Here is a 23,604-nt window from a genome sequence, read left to right as displayed (position 1 = left end):
CTGATTGGCTTAAAGGCATACGTCAGTAGGCGGTCGCTGGCGAATGAACGAACCGAACGAACGCTTATGAGGGCGTGTCCTATGCATAATAATGTTCAGTGATTGGACGCTCATAACAAACGTCACCACGAAATAATTAATATTCATGTTATAAGCCTTCTGCAATAAACAGCGACATCAGGTGGACTGGAATAACTCGTGTATTTTTAAAAGAGTTAATACACGGTTTTTGGTGTATATATTGTGTTTTTGAAAGTATTTCGAAATCACACACGTGTTCTTTTTTTAAAAATAAAACGATTTTGATCTATTTTTTTAATCAGCACTTTTATTTTGAAAAGTGGCTCTGTGGTGATTTATTTACGGGCTAGAATAACGCGCGCACCCGTGCATGTTTATGCCATCTCCCCCATAATTCGTGCACGTCCGATCATTAACACACTCCACGCTGCTTCTGGCTCTAGCTTTAGCTTTAGAGCATATTGAGAAATCACGCGTGGGTTGCCCTACATCTCCGTGTTTTTGGTAAAGGATTCATTGTCTCAGGGTAAGTAAGTTACATCAATTCATATTCAGTAAACAGGGCCGTTGTATTCACAAATTATTACTTATTTACATAATAATGCATCTTGCTATCTATGCTTTGCATTATGTATATGTATATATGTACACACATTATTAATGTGTGTGTATATATATATATATATATATATATATATATATATATATAAAATGATGATTATAATATATATTTTGCATCACTAATGAAACATTTGTATGTCTTATTTATGTTTCAGAATCATGACTTCTCAGGTGAGGCAGAACTTCCATCAGGAGTGTGAGGCGGCCATTAACAGACAGATTTACCTGGAGCTGTACGCCTCATACGTCTACCTGTCCATGGTGAGAGAGCAGACCTTTATTATATGAGTGATCACTTATGACTAGATCTGTATTATTATAATGAATAGTCTTCATATTTACATTGCTTATTTACATTTGTATATAACATGCTGTACATACACATATTGTCTATTTTATATATGTGACCCTGGACCACAAAACCAATCACAAGGGTCAATTTTCTTTAATTTGAGATTTATACATCACATGAAAGCTGAATAAATAAGCTTTCCATTGATGTATGGTTTTAGGATAGGACAATATAAAACTATTTGAAAATCTGGAATCTGAGGGTGCAAAAAAGCGATTGTGCTGCATTCACTCACAAAAATAAATGTTTTATATATTTACGGTAGGAAATTTACAAAATATCTTCATGGAACATGATCTTTACTTAATATCCTAATGATTTTTGGCACAAAAGAAAAATCAATAATTTTTACCCATAAAATGTATTTTTGGCTATTGCCACAAATATACCCGTGCGACATGTGACTGGGTCACATATTATGTATATTTATATCATCTGTCTTGTTGCTATTCTGTCTATGCTGTGGAAGCTTCTGTCACCAAGACAAATCCCTTGTTTACATACTTGGCAATAAAGCTCATTCTGATTGTGATATGGGCTCATGGTTGACTCTTCTTCTCTCCAGGGTTATTATTTTGACAGGGATGACAAGTCTTTGCCCAATTTTGCTAAGTTTTTCCTTGAGCAGTCTAAGGAGGAGAGAGAACATGCAGAGAAGCTGATGAGTCTGCAGAACCAGAGAGGAGGACGGATCTACCTGCAGGACATCAAGGTACGGGACAGGTCGATCGAGTCAGATGTCCATCAGCTGGAGGAAATGAGCATGTGTTATGTGTGTGTGTGTGTGTGTGCAGAAGCCGGATCGGGATGAGTGGGGCAGTGGTCTGGAAGCGCTGGAATGTGCTCTGGCTCTGGAAAAGAGCGTAAATCTGTCGTTACTGGAACTTCACAAGGTGGCAACTCAACACAACGATCCACATGTGAGTACACAACAAATAAGGGCATGACATTTTAAAATTATCCTTAACTAAAACTAAACCATTACATAACATTGTTGTTTTAAACTGTATGAAATACAGTGAAATTAAAAGAAATATGTAAAAAAAAATTAGTTAACATTTATTTTATTTCAAATAATAAAAATGGTTTTAAATGGTTTTAACTTTAGTTAACGATAACACCGTTAAACACTCATTTTAATTACTTAATAAAATATTATTTAAAACTTATTTTATTTAACGTTCATGCATGTTTAAGTACTAAAATAACTAATAATATAAACAAGAACAAACATTTTTACAAAAACACACGATAAAAGTTCTAATACTTACACATATATGAAAACAGAAAATATAAAAATAACTCAAAATATGAATAAAAACTATAATTGTATATTAATGATACTAAAATAAGTTATTTATTAATCACATGCCTAGAAAAGTCATGTAAAACACTAATTTTTATTACTTAATAAAATATTTTTTTGTTATTTTATTTAACTTTAATGCATTTTTAAGTACTAAAATAACTAAAATTTTTATATATATATATATATATATATATATATATATATATATATATTATATATATGAAATATATAAACAAGAACAACATTTTTTACAAAAACACATGACAAAAGTACTAATACTTAAAGATATATGAAAACAGAAAATATAAAAATAACTCAAAATACTATAATTGTATATTAATGATACTAAAATAACAGTTATTTATTCATCACATGCCTGGAAAAGTCGTGTAAACTATAGTTAATATAAATTTTAAATCACTTCAAATGCTTATATAAATTTCTCTTTGATAGAAATGATTAAAAGTGAAAGTAATCACTCCTGAAAATGTTCTTTAGTCATTAAATTGGGGACCTTGATGGTTTTACTATGCTAATGTGTCCAAAAAACATGAATACGTACTTTATTGTAAGAGATGTGAGCTTTGTTGGTAAGTTTTAGTAATGGGAGTTACCCAGAATGCCGACAAATAGACATAATTTATCCATTCTCCTGAGGGAGGGTTTGAGCTCAGAATAGGATCAGATCTGTCTGTGTGATCTCAACAACTGACCCTAGATCAGATCGTGCCTGTAAAGAGTTAAACTGTAAGTAGAAACCATGAATTAAAATCACCACCTGTAATTACTGCAACTGTTTGTTAGTGGGAAAGCAGCTAAAACTGAACAATGGCGTCTCAAGTGTTTGTGATTGTGTTCTCCCTCGTTCTCTCACACCAGGTTTGTGATTTCCTGGAGACGCATTACCTGGACGAGCAGGTGAAGTCCATCAAAGAGCTGTCCGACTGGGTGGGCAGCCTGAGGCGTATGGGAGCTCCTCAGAACGGCATGGCCGAGTACCTGTTCGACAAGCACACTCTGGGGAAGGAAAGCTCTTAGACAGTCAGTCTGAAATCAGTCAGTCAGCCAGCCAATCATAGTCATGCTGAACCTTTCATAAGCCATAGCTATAGCCAGGGTTCGAATTACACAATGGCCTTGTTCATTACATACAGTGATATATGTATATACACTATTACAGTAATGAACACTGATATGAACATTTTGGCAGATAACCGATAATTCGTTGTATTGAAAGCCGATAACCGATATTTTGGCCGATTAATCTAAATTTTTATATAATTTTTGAGAGTCTGATTAGAAAAACAAAAGTCTCACCATTAAAAGCCATGTCTCAAGCACACAATTATGATGTATTTATTATAATGTTATGTAGCTTATATCTGACAGACTTGAGCTGCACATGTTGCACTGAACTGGATTTTCCTTTTTCGAAGTGATTTCAATCATATTTCAAGCAATTCAAAACCATCATGTTGAACACTGCGCATCTGAAGTGTCTCAGCTGAAGGAAATAATACATTATTTATCAGCTTTAATACATCAGACAAATTTTCTTATCTATGACATTAAAAACGAACATATATCAGCCGATACTGATATTGTGGCATCCCTAATGAACAACATTTCAAATGCAATTGACTGACAGATAAACTGTGTGCTCTGATTTCAGTGTTGTTGTGGATATTTTCAGCGAACAGTTTGCCTCGTACATTCAGATTAACAGTGTTAAAGAGGGCAAATGTTATCATTCAGCTGAACTGTGTATATGCAGTTTAAACGTGTTATGTTCTTCGCCCATGCAATAAATGCACATCTCTGAATTCAAGAGCGTATTTAATTCAAATGCTCAGGTAAAGATAATGGTACGACCCATTTCTGATTTAAAATCAGTCTCTGCATATTTACTGGTAAAGCTTCATATTACTTTCTTTGACCAACATCTATTCGCACCCTGGCTATAGTCCAAATACCATATACATGCCACATTTAGTGCTTTAATTATATGCAATATTCTATATGTAATCATTCAAACTAGTTGATCTCAATAAAAATGCCTAAAATGAGTGAAGTTGTTTGTGTCTTTCTTTTAGACAGAACTGTATGTTTAAAGGTATTCACTGGCAGGAAGTAACAAGGAAGAAAAAGTGACCACAATAGTTTAAAAAAAGAACAGAAGAAATCTGAGAATAATCATGCATAATTAATGAAGGTTAAGAACAGATGCATAATTTATGAAGCTTTCCTGGCTAAGTGAAAGTGAGTCAGCAAAAAAATAAAAAATACTGATCTAGACCGATAACAACCTTAAATGGAAAGTAGTCTTTTATTTCATTTTAATTTAACAAAAATAGCTAACTAATTTCTGTTGAGTTTAATTTTAAGTACTAAATAACTAAAAAAAAAATGACTAAAACAACAAAAATAATACTCAAACTAAAATAAATATGAAAACAGAATATATATATATATATATATATATATATATATATATATATATATATATATATATATATATATAAAACTATAATAGTATATTAATGAAACTTAAAATAACACTCTTATTTAATAAGTGACTTATTAATCACAGGCCAAGAAAGTCATGGAAATTCCTATCCTTGCCAAACATGTTAAACAACTGCATGCTAACTATAAACGTTCTGCAGTAAAATCCAGCCGGAAGTGAACAAGGCATTGATTTGACCCCTTTTTCACCTCATTTTGAGAATTAAGAATCACACCAAGTCAGTGTAAAGAGCACAAGTTGATACAAAACACTTTAATTCTATTGCAATCCCATGATGCATTGTGTTTGGGAGGTTTGTTCTGCATCAGTGGCTGTTTGTGCATCAAATCAGGACATTTTCTTTAACATAATTTGGTTTTCGATATCAAAAACGCATGCATTCTGAAACAATGTTTATGCAAATGAGCAGTGGTGACTACCTACCAATGACAGTGACAGTGGAGATCACATGACCTATTTCTTGAGAGATACAGGCTGCATCCAAAATCGTATAATATCTGAGTAGGTACTTCTTTTGAATATTACTTACTTTGTGATTTTATATAGTATGAGTTTTAGCATGATTGTGAACATCATGTTGTCATGTGACTTGACAACTCTCACAGCCATTCACAAATCCTCTTCCGTGACCTCATGGGATAGTATGCGCACTTCAGAAATAGTAAGTCACATCAAGTACTTTTCGCTTACTGTTTTATGAATCCTGTGAGTTCAGAAATACTAGTTTTCTGCCTACTATAGTAATTATGATGCAGACAGTAGACGAATATAGACAAGATGGAGAAGATCAAGTGGTTTTGCTGATCTACATGATTTATCTCTGCCCACATACAGCAATATAATAAAAAAATAATGTATGGAAACCATGTCAGAAATTGAATCAATTGTGCATGTTATGATTCATAATGCACTTTCTCCTCCAGAATGTGAATTTAGCGTAGTGTGGTGTTTTTGGTAGTGTTTATGAGGTTTCTTAAATGTCCAAAAACACTTCTGTAAGACCATCTCTAAACCGGCCTGGAAGAGCAAATTCACGCTGGTCTGAGCTGGTACTTCCACCTGACTTAAGCCGGTGCACACTGTACGATTTCGGCTACGATTTGGCCGTCTGAGACAAATTTAGCAAATTATCCTTAAAGATTCCTCTGATCCTAAGCTAAAGTCTTTGATCATTAGTTTGACATGTTCACCGACAGCCGATTCATGACCGTTGCGATCTATATCTATATCTATATCTATATCTACAGTACAGGTCAGAAGTTTGGAAACATTACTATTTTTAATGTTTTTGAAAGAAGTTTCTTCTGCTCATCAAGCCTGCATTTATTTGATCAAAAATACAGAATTTTTTTTAATATTGTGATATATTATTACAATTTAAAATAATTGGTTTTCAATTTATTATACTTTAAATTATCATTTATTTCTGTGATGCAAAGCTGAATTTTCAGGATCATTACTCCAGTCTATCACATGATCCTTCAGAAATCATTCTGATATCATGATTCATTATCAAAGTTGGAAATAGTTCTGCTGCTTAATATTTTTTCATAACCTGTGATACTTTTTTAGGATACTTTGATGAATAAAAAGAAGCAAATTTTTTAAAAATATAAATCTTTTGTAACAACAATATACACTACTGGTCAGTAATTTTTTTCTTTCTTTTTTTGAAATGAATCAATACTTTTATTCAGCAAGGATGTGTTAAATTGATAAAAAGTGATAGTAAAGAAGATTTATATTATTAGAAAATATTTTTTTATTTTGAATAAATGCAGTTCTTTTTAACCTTTTATTCATCAAATATATTAGGCAGCATAACTGTTTCCAACACTCATAATAAATCATCATATTAGAGTGATTTCTGAAGGATCATGTGATCGACTGGAGTAATGATGCTGAAAATTCAGCTTTGCATCACAGAAATAAATGATCATTTAAAGTATAATAAATTGAAAACCAATTATTTTAAATTGTAATAATATATCACAATATTAAAAAAAATTCTGTATTTTGATCTAATAAATGCAGGCTTGATGAGCAGAAGAAACTTCTTTCAAAAACATTAAAAATAGTAATGTGTCCAAACTTTTGGCCTGTACTGTATATGCGATCTATATAGAAGAATTTCTGGCAGAGATTTGACTCTCAGTCCTGCAGTGACTTCTCCGTCAATTCATCTTCGTTTTTCAAGACAAGCCAAGACCAAAATGAACGTTAGAGATTTCTTTGTATCCACCATTTCAGTCCCACGTGTAACGCAGCTCACATCACCGAACACGTCATTGATTAATGATGTAAAACTCCGGACTTTTTCTTTGCATGTGTCTTGACAATCTGTACTATAGTCAAGACGCGTGTCTGATGATGTCTGACATTAACAACTGAGATCGAGGATCATGTTCGTAGAGGAACAAGGACTATAATAAATCGCACAGTGTGCACTCGGCTCTAGAGCTGTTCCTTCGTTCTCAGCGCAACACCCAACAGATCCCCCTCAGCCAATGAGATGCCGGAGTCGTTGGGAGAGTTGTGCTGATTGGCTGTCGGCTGAGTCGCCGTGGGGCTTGTGTTGACAGGATTGGCTGTGCTTGTGGTGGTGCTTCTGCTGATTGGCCAGGGGTTGTTCGCCGTACCGTTGACGTTTGTCGTCGTCACCGAGTTCATGCTCCCAGAGCTGGTGTTGATCGGCCAGGATTGAGGAGTGAAAGAAAACGCCCTCTCTGGCGTAGACGGAGAAGGAGACGTGTCTAACGTGAGTCGTAAAGGCAGGGGACGTCGCGATGGCAAGGCTTGAACGGGCCGTGCTTTGGTTAACAACTCAGGCACAGGGTCCGGGAATGAGAAAGCTGGACCTGAGTGTTCACGGTCTTCTCCAACCCAAGGGAAAGCGGAGGAAGGAGGCGCGGGAGTGTCGGGAGGAGCCAGGACTTGTGATCCCACCATTGGTTGCGCTAGTGAGCTGGAGCTGTCGTGAGCTCGTCGTGGTCTCGAGCGAGGAACCGGCGGAGGGATGCAGTGGATGGGCGTCTGAGGACAGCTGTAGAAACCAGGCCGTTCATAAAGAGGCATTGACGAGAAGGCGTCCTCGGCCATGTCGGCGTCCCGGGAACGGTTGGGCATCGGAACGCTCTCGGGATGGAGGTAGAGGGGGAAGCGAGAGAAGGGGGCGCGGGGACGGCGACGCAGGAGCGAGACTCGAGACGTGGGAGTCGAGCGAGGGAAATTGGTCGACTGGACGCCCAGAAGACGACTCAAGCTGCCCAGGAACGGAGTGGAGTGATTGGCCTCCTCGTGCTCCTTAATCTGCTCCAGATTGTGCTGGAACTCCATGTCCTCTTTGGGAACGCTGAGAGACAGAGAGACAACTGTGAGCTTGTGGACGTGTTTTTACCCCACAAATGACCTTGAGGATCTACTGTTACAATACAATATTATTCATATGTGACCGAGGACCACAAAACCAGTCACGAGTCGCACGGGTATATCTGTGGCAATAGCCAACAATACATTGAATGGGTCAAAATTATCGATTTTTCTTTTATGCCAAAAATCATAAGGATATTAAGTAAAGATCATGTTCCATTAAGATATTTTGTACATTTCCTACCGTAAATATATAAAACATTCATTTTTGTGAGTGAATGCAACACAATCGTGAACATAAATGGAGAACTTTAAAGGAGATTTTCTCAATGTTTTGATTTTTTTGCACCTTCAGATTCCAGATTTTCAATAGTTGTATCTTGGCCAAATAGTGTCCTATCCTAACAAACCATACATCAATGGAAATCATGTATAATACCCATGTGACTGGTTTTGTGGTCCAAGGTCACATATAGCACTTTTAAAAACAACTGATGTTGACCAAAGTGCTGTACAAAAGCCAAGGAAACACACAATAAGACAGAAAACAGTAAAGCAAAATAAAAGAACAATAAAATGGAAAACCTGTGAATTAAGGTAAATATTGAAAAATAATGTTAATCAAGAAATGAAGAGTTCAGATGCAAAAGCCTCTAAGTGCCATTTTATTTTTATCAAGCTCGTATATTTAAGTTAAGTAATTTCATTTAAGTGACAATGAAAATTACCTATTAATTGTCATTTAAGTGAAATTACTGAACTTAAATGTACGAGCTTGATAAAAATGAGCATTCTAGAAGAAAATTTCAGATGGCACTTAGAGGCTTTTGCATCTGAACTCTTCAAATATTGAAAGCAATTGAAAAAAAGATAAGTTTTCAAGGTGGATTTAAAAATTGACTAAGTTTGGGCGGATCTGATTCCATAGCTTAGGGCCGATGACCGCAAAAGCACGATCACCCCTATTTTAAGTCTACTTCTAGGAACAGACAGTAGATCTGAGTCCCCCGATCTAAGTGATCTTGACTGGGAGGGCGGATGTAATACTGTGGAGCCTGGTTACGCAAAGACTTAAAAAAGCCGTGCAGTGGCATATGTTAGACAAAATATGCTTTGAAATCTTTTGACTCATCATCACTGATCAGTGCAACTTGAAAACTTACCCTATATATATAGTATTGTTATATATTGTATTGATAACTCATCAATTAAATATTTACCATTGTATATTCTCCATAATTGGATGTTTTGAAATAAACACTGACAAAAAACTATACAAGTTTTAGGGCTGGACGACATGATGATATATATAACAATGATTCCTGGTCTTATATTCTTATATCCCGCTAAATATTCTGTTCCACTTAGAAATGTCACATTTCAGAAGTAAAGGTTTGTTTTTCACTGTGCTTTTAATGGATATAAAATCAAGAGAATTTTTATATATATATATATATTTTGATGCACCAGAAACGTGAATGTGTGTGCTGTAGTTTTATATTGGTGTGTTTAAGGTTTAAGTGTGTGTGTGTGTGTGAGGATGTCCCTTCACCTGATGTCCAAAGCGGATCCCATGAATGAGGGTTTGCGGTGTTCTGCGCTGGCAGCGGTGTACGGCGGCTGAGGTTCAGACTCATCCCAGTATTTATCTCTCTCAATCAGAGGAACCAGATCATACATCTCATCCACTGACAGCAGAGACACCTGGGAGAAACACAACCATTAATGTTCGTATAAGCACAGGTACTCACAAAAAGGAGAAATATTTTGGACACTAATTGAACTTCTTATTGCTCACTAAACTAAAGATTATTCAAAATTTAAAAGAAATTTAAGTCTACACTTAAAATTTGTTTTAGCTTGAATCATGACCCCATTCTCATGAAATATCAAAGTTTTATTCTACAAAAGGATAGTCTTCCCTCATGGCCGCCATATATTGTTAATTATTATAATACCATATTATATTATCAGACACTGTCAGTTGCCAAATATATAAATAATGGGTGATGAATGCATCAGCAAACAGAGTATTTCTACAATGGCATCAGTAACCGAAGTTTGTGCAATGCTGCATCTCTGCCAATAGATGTCAATATAAATTCAATCCATGATGCATAATCAAAAAAAATGTTTAGTGCACCTTTAAAAAATAGGGTCAGTAATACACAAATGTAGAAGGAGAAAATTTAACAGAGGATGCATCCTAAATCACATACTTCCCTACAATATAGTAAGCGAAACACAGTGTGAGACAAAATAAGTCAAAAAAAGAGGGCAAAAAGTACCCGGGTCACCCTCTTTTTCCGGAAAGATTCTGAAGTGTGCATTGGTTGGACACTTTACAATCCCATGAGGCCACGGGAGAGGATTTATGAATGACAGTCAAGTCACCTTCATTTATATATGTGTTCACTTCACTTAAAGAAAACTTACAAGTATACTTGCAGTATAAACTACTAAACTAGTTTACTACTAAACTTCAGTGTACTTTCATAAACTAAAAAATGTATTCAAATAGTAAACTACTAGTATACCTATAAGTTTACTTGTAGTACAGATGCAGTACAAATGAGAATCCTAGTTGTGTACTTAAAGTTTACTACTCTTACACTTATAGTACACTTAAACGTATACTTTTATATACTAAAAGTGGACCAATTTAGTCCCAAGCAGTATTGAAATAGTACACTTACAAGTTTACTACAAGTACACATTGATATTAGTATACTTACTACATTAAAATATACTAAAAAATATACTTGAACATTACTTAAAGGGATACTCCACTATTTTTGGAAATAGGCTCATTTTACAACTCCCCCAGAGTTAAACAGTTGAGTTTTACCGTTTTCGAATCCATTCAGCCAAACTCCGGGTCTGGCGGTACCACTTTTAGCATAGCTTAGCATAGCATAGATCATTGAATCGGACAAGACCATTAGCATCTTAGCATTAGCATAATAATCAAGAAACTTTGCTGCCGTACCATGGGTCCAGCAGGCGTAATGATATGACGCAGCGCCTGAAAATAGTCCCCAGCTCGGTACTATAGGTTCGACTATTTTCAGGCGCTGTGTCATATCATTACGCCTGCTGGACCCATGGTACGGCAGCAAAGTTTCTTGATTATTACGCAGGAATGAGAGTATAGTTCCTAGCCATATCAGCCTAGAAAATCGCAACTTGTACGTCGGTCTTAGTACACGATGTAACTACAGAAGAGTCAAGTTTTAAATAGGAAAAATATTGAAACTCTTTGGTCATTTTTTTTGAGAGAGATGCTAATGGTCTTGTCCGATTCAATGATCTATGCTATGCTAAGCTAAAAGTGGTACCGCCAGACCCGGAGATCGGCTGAATGGATTCGAAAACAGTAAAACTCAACTGTTTAACTCTGGGGGAGTTGTAAAATGAGCCTATTTCCAAAAAAAAGTGGAGTATCCCTTTAAGTATACTTCATAAAATGAACTTGAAGTATACTTCTTTTTCGTAAGGGTCATACTAAAAAAATAAAAATAAAATAAACTTGCCTTGCCTACTACACACACTCTTTTTTAGTGCTTGAAAAGCAAGTACTTATTAAAAATAAGTACCTACTCGAGAGAGTATGCGATTTCGGACGCAGCCAGAGAGATTGTACAACCAGACACACAAATCCACAGAACGAGACAGAATGGCACAAAGGAGATCAACAAACATGTCATTAGTGGGGCTGATGATGTACCTGTAAATTACGGTCCACCAGCCAGTTCGTCTCAAAGTCATCATCATCCTCACCGAAAGGATTAATAAGTTGCTCTGCCACCTGAAAAAAAACACCAATGCAATTATTTTCTGGCTTTTTGTTTAAGATGATGTAGCTACATTACATCACTGTGATGTGACCGTTATTAAAGTTGTGTTTCACTAAATTTGTATGTATACTCAAGTTTTGTACATGCCATGTCAGCTGAGAGGAACACCATATAATTATGCTAAGGTTATTTAACACTAAACAGTAATTTTACTCAATATAACCGGTTATTAGTGACTGTGAACATGAAGTGGAGAGCCAACTTGTGTGAGATCTCACTAATAAGATAACATTAACACACCTTGAGCCAGCCTGCATAGAAGAAGAACTGCAGTAAGGTGAACACAGGCAGGTAGAAGTCCAGGTTGTGACCCGGGTAACCCTGGGCGGGGTCAAGGAACTGTCGACCAATCAGACAAGTCAAAAAGAAACTGTACACAGCCACGGTTACCACCTAATAGAGAGAACAGGACACACAACCTGCTTAAAATCATGACATATAATACATTGAATTAATAAAAAAAGATCAAACATTTCAACCCTTCATAGTGCACAAGTATCCATTTCAATCAATATAAGGATCATCTCTACACATTTCAACCAATTAGAGATCACTATTAGCCATTCAACCCAATCAGACATCACTATCAGCCATTCCAACCAATTAGAGATCACTATCAGCCATTCCAACCAATTAGAGATCACTATCAGCCATTCCAACCAATTAGAGATCACTATTAGCCATTCAAACCAATCAGACATCACTATCAACCATTCCAACCAATAAGAGATCACTATTAGCCATTCCAACCAATCAGAGATCACTATTAGTCATTCCAACCCATCAGAGATCACTATCAGCCATTCCAACCAATCAGAGATCACTATTAGCCATTCAAACCAATCAGACATCACTATCAACCATTCCAACCAATAAGAGATCACTATTAGCCATTCCAACCAATCAGAGATCACTATTAGTCATTCCAACCCATCAGAGATCACTATCAGCCATTCCAACCAATCAGAGATCACTATTAGCCATTCAAACCAATCAGAGATCACTATCAGCCATTTCAACCAATTAGAGATCACTATTAGCCATTCAAACCAATCAGAGATCACTATTAGTCATTCCAACCAATCAGAGATCACTATTAGCCATTCTAACCAATCAGAATTTCCCATTCCAACAATCGATTAATCAGACAGCAAGTGGGTAGTTAATCATTTAAAAAAAAGATTTTAGATTTTATATATAATGTTTGATACACATAATTTGACATTAATCAATAATAAACCAATCAATACTGATTGTTAAAACTCTTTGTCACAGGAGACACTACAATATCAAACTTGATCAATTCAGCTTAGTTTCATTTCAGATTTTGCTTGGATCTATATGGGGAAATCTGAACAAACAATAGTCTGGTTAGTTTTGAACCATCAAACCTGTGTGTACACGAGAGGCAGGCTGATCCAGTCGTAGCCGTACAGCCTCATACACTGAGAGCGCAGTGTGTTCAACTCCTACCAGGAGAAAACCAAAGGAAGAAACTATTGTTCACAGGAAGACGTAATGGAGTCCTCAGTGAAGTGTTATCGGAGTAACTTCTTCTCAGATGAGTTAAGGACTCCTCAAACTGCGCCATCTAGAGTTTCATCAGAACTTGGCATTGATATTCATAACACAAAGGGTTAATTCAGGATAACTGGGACATTTTTCCCAAACATCTCAATGGCAAAAAGTGTCCCAGTTCACCTGAATTAACCAAATACAATCAGTCTAAACACAGACATACGTTGAGGATGGCGGTCATCGCGACGTCGTTATTGATGCGTCCTTCAGATCGAGCTCTCATGGCCAGACTGACGAACCACATGCAGGGAACCCAGAACTTATTATGAGGCGAAGGCAGTTCCTCTAAATGCCGGAGTTCCTCAGCCGTCATCAGACCTGCAGCACAGAAGAGTCTCAGTCCACCGATCTCAGTCTGGGGAACCCGAGGACGAGGGTCTCGTGGGTAAAACCAGCCGAGTCGGGTTTATAATACGTTCATTTTTAATGAATTTAATGAATTGTAATACTGTGTGTGTGTGTGTGTGTGTGTGTGTGTGTGTGTGTGTGTGTGTGTGTGTGTGCGTGCGTGTGTTTGTGTGCGTGAGTGAGTTTGTGCGTGTGCGTGCGTGTGTGTGCGTGAGTGAGTGAGTGTGTGTGCATGTGTGTGTGCATGTGTGAGTAAGTGAGCATGTATGTGTGTGTGTGTGTGCATGAGTAAGTGAGTGTGTCTGTGTGTTTGTGTGTGTGTGTGTGTGTGTGTGTGTGTGTATGTGTGAGTGAGTGTGTGTGTGTGTGTGTGTGTGTGTGTGTGTGTGTGTGTGTGACAAAAAGAAGAATGATATTTAATAGCTTCTAATTGACCTAGTTGTCAATTCTTCATATTTAATTTAAATATTTGCAGATTACATTTAATAAAATACACAGTCATGAAATAATTTGCAGTTGGTTTGTAAAAGGCGAGTGTGTCCTGAGTTTGCCCTGTGTTGACCGCCATTAGGGAACGACATGAGGCCAAGTTAAATCATGACAGGATTTTCATGTTTGAATGAACTATTGCTAAAGCTCTTGGGAATCTGGCTGTAATTCCTTCCTTTCCTCTTTCAGGGTTTAAATCCCAGACACCGGAGGGTACCGGCACAAAACATGGCTTTAATCGCTGTTCTAGGCCAAATCATTTCCTGTGTTCCGCGAACGGGTTTACCTGCTTGAACCAGGTGGCTCATGGTGGGGAACCTCTTGTACACAGCGGTGCTGATGGAGCGGTAGATCAGGATGCCGGACAGATTAGCGTAACGCATGAGACTCCTGCGCACGAGTCTGGCCCCTTCATCTGCGCCCCGGACGTGTCCACTGACCAGCGCTGACAGGCGGTCCGTCCACGGGACGCTCTCGAACTGACCCCACCAGCGAGACACCACAAGAGTCACGTAGAAACCTGCAGAGGAATCCTGATTTTAGAAGAGCCTCCTCTGATATAAAGTCCCTTTTTACTTCCTTTCAGAAAATGTCAAAACCTACGGAAGAGGATTAGGGCCAAGCAATAATAAAAAGTAAAAAACAAAACAAAAAAAAACACTGTTTTTGTTAAAAAAAAAATAAAAAAAAAAAAAAAAAAAACTGAATTGTTTTAATCCAAAGAAAGAAAGCATTTACCCAGAACGAAGGACACAGGGATGAGTTGAGCGTATTGGTCACAGTACATGGAGAGCTTCTCAAACATCCTGCGCTGCTCTTCAGTCAGAATACACCTGTCAATCAAACAGAGCTTACTTAAACACCTGCTGCTTTTATTATATACAAATATTCAAAGAAAAGCCTTTTGACACTGTGAACTGAACGAAGAATTTGAACGATATTCTACACTGATAAACAACACTAGCAAAAAAATGATATGACCTTAACATGGTTTTTCGGATGGTAACACCATGTATTTAGATATACCATGGTAATACCTTTAAATTCTTTTCGGTAACTTGAAAAAAAGGAAAGAAAATATCATGATAAATGGATTTGGTAATCATTTAGTACCGCAGTACATGGTATTATCGTGTTTTTTGGACATAGTACAATGGTAACACCATGTTTCAGGGAAGTACCATGGTACAGTAGGTTTTACTATTCATTTTTTTGCAGTATTTTGAAAATATGAAAATACCACGGTATATGCATAACCATTTAGTTCCACAGTTTATCAAAGTACCACTGTATTGTCATGTTTTTTGGATATGTACCATAATAACAAATGTCATGGTATATTAAAAGCCTATAGTCATTTTTTTTGTACCCTGGTAATATTAAAGTATCATAGTATTACTGTTTTTTTTTTTTTTTACCATGGTATTTAAAGTTAAAGGACCATATAAAGTTAATCCTTACAAAAAAAGTGGTAATGGTGCAATTATGGTATCACATGGTACTTTAAAATATACCATTAGTACTGAAATTAATGTACTATGGTATTTACATGGTTCTACAATCTCCTTACAGAAATACTATACTGTACTTGTCTACTACTATGGTAAATATATTAAAAAAAATAAACATGGTGACGGCATTAAATTATTTGCATTAGCTTGAAAACATGAATATACCATGGTAATCATTTATCATCTATCATAATATCAAAGTACTATAGTATCATCATTTTTGGACATGTACCATATTAACTAATGCCATGGTATATTAATAGCCTATAGTAATCATTTAGTACCCTGGTAATATTAAACTACCATACTATTACTATATTTTCAATATACTATTGTTTTTTTTACCATAGTATTCTTTAAATATCCTTTGAAGTACCAAAAAAGTGCATGGTAAAAATAGGACATCTGTAGAGTTGGTTCTGAAATTAATGTATGGTGGTATTTCCATGCAACTACAATATACTTCCCAAAATAACTTGCTACTACTATGGTAAAAAAAACATGGTAATACCATGTCCCCCCAAAAATATGAAAAAATATTTCTGTAAATGTGGTACCATGATATTCTTGGAAGTAAAAAAAGAAAACATGATTTGTAGGTCATTCAATATCATGGTACATATCAAAACACCATGATATAACTACATGTGGTACCATTATTTACTATAGTAGCACCCCTATAAAGGCAGTAAAGCTGTAGTAATAAGGTGATCAGTGTTTACCTGTACGTGATGCTAATGGCGGCGTACATCACAGTGAAGATCAGCAGCTCTCGGTACAGCAGCTTATAGATGCTTCCTTTCCATCGCAGCAGGAGCCGATAAAAGGTGCCCAGACGCGCATCTGACACCTGCTGTGAGTACGTGACCGTCATCTCTGACGAGCCTCACAGCCTCTACTGCTCAAACTGACCTTTCACCTTTCAGTTATTAGAGAGAAGGATGGACAGCGACACTGGGAAACACATGCACGCTCAGCACTGAATCACAGTGCACACACACACAGAGATCACATGCTAGTTTGATGTTAGTTAGCATGCAGCAACACCTAAGCTGCAACAAGTCAATTATATTCAGAAGCATGCATGGGTAAAATGAAGCAAAACTAGCGTTAAAAGAGAAACACAAAACTGCAAATGCAACTGCTTACTATTCCTTGTCTGTAGGCCTCAAACACTCTCTATAAGAAATAAGCCACTCTCCTCACAGCGTGTGATGTTGTGTGAGCTGACGGTCGGCACCGGAACCGTTAAGAAGGAAGGATGGAGTGGAGGAGAGCATGAGACGCCCACACCTCCGGTCACTTGACCCGCTAATCTGTTTTCCACTAACAAAGAGGCATTGTGGAAAACTGGGGGGTTTGTTAATCTCAGCAAATCTTTCAAAACACAAGCACAAACACTCATACATATTCAACTCGATTAATAGAGGCATGCATTAATTGCAGTTATGTAATGAAAATATGATGTCAATAATCAACCAGCCCTAACTAATCCATGAGGAGTTCAGGCTCCATTAAACACTTTGTGATGATGAGGCCCTCAGCGGGGTGTTGAGGGCTCTATAGGGCCCTCTAGTGGAGGAAATGCACCTCTGTATGTGGCCCCTGTGTGTTTCATTAACCTATTAACCCATTTTTATAAATTCAGCAATTTTTTTGTCTTGTGGACTACAATGTAAACATTTGCAACATGCATTTTGTATGATCCCTCTTATATATATAAATCCAGATTCCATAGTAACCAAAGGCCGTGTATGCTGGATTTGTTGTTTATCAACGGAAGCAATTTCATGTTTTCATTTCAGTAAAATCTTCACGTAAAATTCATTCATATTTGCAAATAATATTTTTTTTTTAATTATGCATGACCACTAGGCTATTGGCTGACCACTAGGCTATTGGATCACTAGGCTATTGGATTATTGGCTGACCACTAGGCTATTGGATCATCTAACTAGCTGCAATGTGATAAATATTAGAACCTCAGTGTGTAAGAAACACAGGGGGAACGGAATCCGACGGCAAATAGTTCAGCTGTCGAAATCCGTTCCCCCACTCCCATTATGAGAGGTGTTGATGTAATGGCTTAAAAAATGCTGATTTTATTTTTGTGTGTGGATGGAGCTTAACTTGCATCAGTTTAAAGAATATATTTTTTTGCCTTTTATTATGATAGGACAGTATAGTATCAAGAAAGTTTGATGAACTGGGACTTGAACTCGGGTTGCAATAAGCTAAAAATCAACGATTTACAGTACAGAGTGCACTGACCACTGGGCTACTGGATCACACATGTTGCTGCAATGTGATAAATATTAGAACCGCATTGTGTAAGAAACATAGGGGGAAGGGAATACGACGGCAAATAGTTCAGCTGTCGAAATCCGTTCCCCCACCCCAATGATGAGAGATGTTTATGTATCGGCTTAAAATATGCTTATTCTATTCGGTGTGTGCATGGAGCTTAAACAGCATCAATTTGATAAATATCAGAACCTCAGTGTGTAAGAAATACGGGGGGAACAGAATCCGACGGCAAAAAATACAGCTGTCGAAATCCGTTCCCCCACCCCAATGATGAGAGGTGTTGATGTAATGGCTTAAAAAATGCTGATTTTATTTTTGTGTGTGGATGGAGCTTAACTTGCATCAGTTTAAAGAATACATTTTTTTGTCTTTTATTATGATTGGACAGTATAGTATCAAGAAAGTTTGACGAACCGGGACTTGAACTCGGGTTGCAATAAGCTGAAAATCAACAAATGCCAGATGAGAGTGCACTGACCACTAGGTTATTGGATCACCTAACTTGCTGCAATGTGATAAATATTAGAACCGCATTGTGTAAGAAACATAGGGGGAACAGAATCCGACGGCAAATAGTTCAGCTGTCGAAATCCGTTCCCCCACCCCAATGATGAGAGATGTTTATGTATCGGCTTAAAATATGCTTATTCTATTCGGTGTGTGCATGGAGCTTAAACAGCATCAATTTGATAAATATCAGAACCTCAGTGTGTAAGAAACACAGGGGGAACAGAATCCGACGGCAAAAAAAACAGCTGTCGGAATCCGTTCCCCACTCCCATTATGAGAGGTGTTGATGTAATGGCTTAAAAAATGCTGATTTTATTTTTGTGTGTGGATGGAGCTTAACTTGCATCAGTTTAAAGAATATATTTTTTTGCCTTTTATTATGATAGGACAGTATAGTATCAAGAAAGTTTGATGAACTGGGACTTGAACTCGGGTTGCAATAAGCTGAAAATCAATGATTTACAGAACAGAGTGCACTGACCACTAGGCTACTGGATCACATATGTAGCTGCAATGTGATAAATATTAGAACCGCATTGTGTAAGAAACATAGGGGGAACGGAATCCGACGGCAAATAGTTCAGCTGTCGAAATCCGTTCCCCCACCCCAATGATGAGAGATGTTTATGTATCGGCTTAAAATATGCTTATTCTATTCGGTGTGTGGATGGAGCTTAAACAGCATCAATTTGATAAATATTAGAACCTCAGTGTGTCAGAAATATGTGGGGAACAGAATCCGACGGGAAAAAATACAGCTGTCGGAATCCATTCCCCCATTCCCATTATGAGAGGTGTTGATGTAATGGCTTAAAAAATGCTGATTTTATTTTTGTGTGTGGATGGAGCTTAACTTGCATCAGTTTAAAGAATTTTTTTTTTTTTGCCTTTTATTATGATAGGACAGTATAGTATCAAGAAAGTTTGACGAACTGGGACTTGAACTCGGGTCGCAATAAGCTAAAAATCAATGAATTACAGAACAGCGTGCACTGACCACTAGGCTATTGGATCACGTAACTAGCTGCAATGTGATAAATATTAGAACCGCATTGTGTAAGAAACATAGGGGGAACGGAATCCGACGGCAAATAGTTCAGCTGTCGAAATCCGTTCCCCCACCCCAATGATGAGAGATGTTGATTTATCGGCTTAAAATATGCTTATTCTATTCGGTGTGTGCATGGAGCTTAAACAGCATCAATTTGATAAATATCAGGACCTCAGTGTGTAAGAAACACAGGGGGAACAGAATCCGACGTCAAAAAAAACAGATGTCGGAATCCGTTCCCCCACTCCCATTATGAGAGGTGTTGATGTAATGGCTTAAAAAATGCTGATTTTATTTTTGTGTGTGGATGGAGCTTAACTTGCATCAGTTTAAAGAATATATTTTTTTGCCTTTTATTATGATAGGACAGTATAGTATCAAGAAAGTTTGATGAACGGGGACTTGAACTCGGGTCGCAATAAGCTAAAAATCAATGAATTACAGTACAGAGTGCACTGACCACTAGGCTATTGGATCACGTAACTAGCTGGAATGTGATAAATATTAGAACCGCATTGTGTAAGAAACATAGGGGGAACGGAATCCGACGGCAAATAGTTCAGCTGTCGAAATCCGTTCCCCCACCCCAATGATGAGAGATGTTGATGTATCGGCTTAAACTATGCTTATTCTATTCGGTGTGTGCATGGAGCTTAAACAGCATCAATTTGATAAATATCAGAACCTCAGTGTGTAAGAAACACAGGGGGAACAGAATCCGACGGCAAAAAAAACAGCTGTCGGAATCCGTTCCCCCACTCCCATTATGAGAGGTGTTGATGTAATGGCTTAAAAAATGCTGATTTTATTTTTGTGTGTGGATGGAGCTTAACTTGCATCAGTTTAAAGAATATATTTTTTTGCCTTTTATTATGATAGGACAGTATAGTATCAAGAAAGTTTGACGAACCGGGACTTGAACTCGGGTTGCAATAAGCTGAAAATCAACAAATGCCAGAATAGAGTGCACTGACCACTAGGCTATTGGATCAAATAATGAGCTGCAATGTGATAAATATTAGAACCGCATTGTGTAAGAAACATAAGGGGAACGGAATCCGACGGCAAATAGTTCAGCTGTCGAAATCCGTTCCCCCACCCCAATGATGAGAGATGTTTATGTATCGGCTTAAAATATGCTTATTCTATTCGGTGTGTGCATGGAGCTTAAACAGCATCAATTTGATAAATATCAGAACCTCAGTGTGTAAGAAACACAGGGGGAACAGAATCCGACGGGAAAAAATACAGCTGTCGGAATCCGTTCCCCCATTCCCATTATGAGAGGTGTTGATGTAATGGCTTAAAAAATGCTGATTTTATTTTTGTGTGTGGATGGAGCTTAACTTGCATCAGTTTAAAGAATATATTTTTTTTGCCTTTTATTATGATAGGACAGTATAGTATCAAGAAAGTTTGACGAACTGGGACTTGAACTCGGGTCGCAATAAGCTAAAAATCAATGAATTACAGTACAGCGTGCATTGACCACTAGGCTATTGGATCACGTAACTAGCTGCAATGTGATAAATATTAGAACCGCATTGTGTAAGAAACATAGGGGGAACGGAATCCGACGGCAAATAGTTCAGCTGTCGAAATCCGTTCCCCCACCCCAATGATGAGAGATGTTGATGTATCGGCTTAAAATATGCTTATTCTATTTGGTGTGTGCATGGAGCTTAAACAGCATCAATTTGATAAATATCAGAACCTCAGTGTGTAAGAAACACAGGGGGAACAGAATCCGACGGCAAAAAAAACAGCTGTCGGAATCCGTTCCCCCACTCCCATTATGAGAGGTGTTGATGTAATGGCTTAAAAAATGCTGATTTTATTTTTGTGTGTGGATGGAGCTTAACTTGCATCAGTTTAAAGAATATATTTTATTGTCTTTTATTATGATTGGACAGTATAGTATCAAGAAAGTTTGACGAACCGGGACTTGAACTCGGGTTGCAATAAGCTGAAAATCAACAAATGCCAGAATAGAGTGCACTGACCACTAGGCTATTGGATCAAATAATTAGCTGCAATGTGATAAATATTAGAACCGCATTGTGTAAGAAACATAAGGGGAACGGAATCCGACGGCAAATAGTTCAGCTGTCGAAATCCGTTCCCCCACCCCAATGATGAGAGATGTTGATGTATCGGCTTAAAATATGCTTATTCTATTTGGTGTGTGCATGGAGCTTAAACAGCATCAATTTGATAAATATCAGAACCTCAGAGTGTAAGAAACACAGGGGGAACAGAATCCGACGGCAAAAAAAACAGCTGTCGGAATCCGTTCCCCCACTCCCATTATGAGAGGTGTTGATGTAATGGCTTAAAAAATGCTGATTTTATTTTTGTGTGTGGATGGAGCTTAACTTGCATCAGTTTAAAGAATATATTTTTTGTCTTTTATTATGATTGGACAGTATAGTATCAAGAAAGTTTGACGAACCGGGACTTGAACTCGGGTTGCAATAAGCTGAAAATCAACAAATGCCAGAATAGAGTGCACTGACCACTAGGCTATCAGATCAAATAATTAACTGCAATGTGATAAATATTAGAACCACATTGTTTAAGAAACATAGGGGGAACGGAATCCGACGGCAAATAGTTCAGCTGTCGAAATCCGTTCCCCCACCCCAATGATGAGAGATGTTTATGTATCGGCTTAAAATATGCTTATTCTATTCGGTGTGTGGATGGAGCTTAAACAGCATCAATTTGATAAATATTAGAACCTCAGTGTGTCAGAAATATGTGGGGAACAGAATCCGACGGGAAAAAATACAGCTGTCGGAATCCGTTCCCCCAATCCCATTATGAGAGGTGTTGATGTAATGGCTTAAAAAATGCTGATTTTATTTTTGTGTGTGGATGGAGCTTAACTTGCATCAGTTTAAAGAATATATTTTTTTTGCCTTTTATTATGATAGGACAGTATAGTATCAAGAAAGTTTGACGAACTGGGACTTGAACTCGGGTCGCAATAAGCTAAAAATCAATGAATTACAGTACAGCGTGCACTGACCACTAGGCTATTGGATCACTTAACTAGCTGCAATGTGATAAACATAGAACCGCATTGTGTAAGAAACATAGGGGGAACGGAATCCGACGGCAAATAGTTCAGCTGTCGAAATCCGTTCCCCCACCCCAATGATGAGAGATGTTGATGTATCGGCTTAAAATATGCTTATTCTATTTGGTGTGTGCATGGAGCTTAAACAGCATCAATTTGATAAATATCAGAACCTCAGTGTGTAAGAAACACAGGGGGAACAGAATCCGACGGCAAAAAAAACAGCTGTCGGAATCCGTTCCCCCACCCCAATGATGAGAGGTGTTGATGTAATGGCTTAAAAAATGCTGATTTTATTTTTGTGTGTGGATGGAGCTTAACTTGCATCAGTTTAAAGAATACATTTTTTTGTCTTTTATTATGATTGGACAGTATAGTATCAAGAAAGTTTGACGAACCGGGACTTGAACTCGGGTTGCAATAAGCTGAAAATCAACAAATGCCAGATGAGAGTGCACTGACCACTAGGCTATTGGATCAAATAATTAACTGCAATGTGATAAATATTAGAACCGCATTGTTTAAGAAACATAGGGGGAACGGAATCCGACGGCAAATAGTTCAGCTGTCGAAATCCGTTCCCCCACCCCAATGATGAGAGATGTTTATGTATCGGCTTAAAATATGCTTATTCTATTCGGTGTGTGGATGGAGCTTAAACAGCATCAATTT

General features: G+C 37.3%; 2 protein-coding genes across 5 annotated transcripts; one reads left to right on the top strand and one right to left on the bottom strand.

Annotated features, from left to right (window-relative positions):
- The first annotated feature begins 157 nt into the window (after nt 1-157).
- On the top strand, nt 158-4,369 carry fth1b (ferritin, heavy polypeptide 1b). Its single transcript, XM_079860316.1, has 5 exons — nt 158-547; nt 798-903; nt 1,560-1,706; nt 1,789-1,914; nt 3,183-4,369. The coding sequence occupies exons 2-5, from the start codon at nt 802-804 to the stop codon at nt 3,339-3,341; spliced, it is 534 nt and encodes a 177-aa protein (XP_079716442.1). The 5' UTR covers nt 158-547; nt 798-801; the 3' UTR covers nt 3,342-4,369.
- A 2,133-nt stretch (nt 4,370-6,502) lies between these two features.
- best1 (bestrophin 1) lies at nt 6,503-17,232 on the bottom strand. 4 transcript variants are annotated; one of them, XM_079858893.1, is made up of 10 exons: nt 17,132-17,226; nt 16,705-16,997; nt 15,210-15,304; nt 14,758-14,991; nt 13,798-13,952; nt 13,448-13,525; nt 12,297-12,449; nt 11,927-12,007; nt 9,752-9,903; nt 6,503-8,182 (listed from the first exon to the last, which is right to left on the bottom strand). In XM_079858893.1, the coding sequence occupies exons 2-10, from the start codon at nt 16,854-16,856 to the stop codon at nt 7,285-7,287; spliced, it is 1,998 nt and encodes a 665-aa protein (XP_079715019.1). In that variant the 5' UTR covers nt 16,857-16,997; nt 17,132-17,226; the 3' UTR covers nt 6,503-7,284. The 4 variants fall into 4 exon arrangements, with proteins under 4 accessions (XP_079715019.1, XP_079715021.1, XP_079715020.1 ...); XM_079858895.1 differs by having other exon boundaries at nt 16,705-16,936; nt 17,132-17,223; XM_079858894.1 differs by having other exon boundaries at nt 16,705-16,961; nt 17,132-17,207.
- Nucleotides 17,233-23,604: the final 6,372 nt, after the last annotated feature.

The sequence above is a fragment of the Squalius cephalus genome (genome assembly GCF_949319135.1).
Source record: "Squalius cephalus genome assembly, chromosome: 23".
NCBI lineage: Eukaryota > Metazoa > Chordata > Actinopteri > Cypriniformes > Leuciscidae > Squalius > Squalius cephalus.
This window is presented reverse-complemented; position numbering and strand designations above follow the sequence as displayed.

What these genes read in the sequence shown, in the direction of transcription:
- fth1b (XM_079860316.1), top strand. Translation starts at nt 802, where the DNA reads ATGACTTCTCAGGTGAGGCAGAACTTCCATCAGGAGTGTGAGGCGGCC. An exon ending in TCTACCTGCAGGACATCAAG is followed by an intron (nt 1,707 to 1,788) that starts GTACGGGACAGG and finishes GTGTGTGTGCAG; the next exon opens with AAGCCGGATCGGGATGAGTG. An exon ending in CTCAACACAACGATCCACAT is followed by an intron (nt 1,915 to 3,182) that starts GTGAGTACACAA and finishes CTCTCACACCAG; the next exon opens with GTTTGTGATTTCCTGGAGAC.
- best1 (XM_079858893.1), bottom strand. Translation starts at nt 16,856, where the DNA reads ATGACGGTCACGTACTCACAGCAGGTGTCAGATGCGCGTCTGGGCACC. An exon ending in GAGCCACCTGGTTCAAGCAG is followed by an intron (nt 13,953 to 14,757) that starts GTAAACCCGTTC and finishes TCTGTGCTGCAG; the next exon opens with GTCTGATGACGGCTGAGGAA. An exon ending in CGATGACCGCCATCCTCAAC is followed by an intron (nt 13,526 to 13,797) that starts GTATGTCTGTGT and finishes TTCTCCTGGTAG; the next exon opens with GAGTTGAACACACTGCGCTC.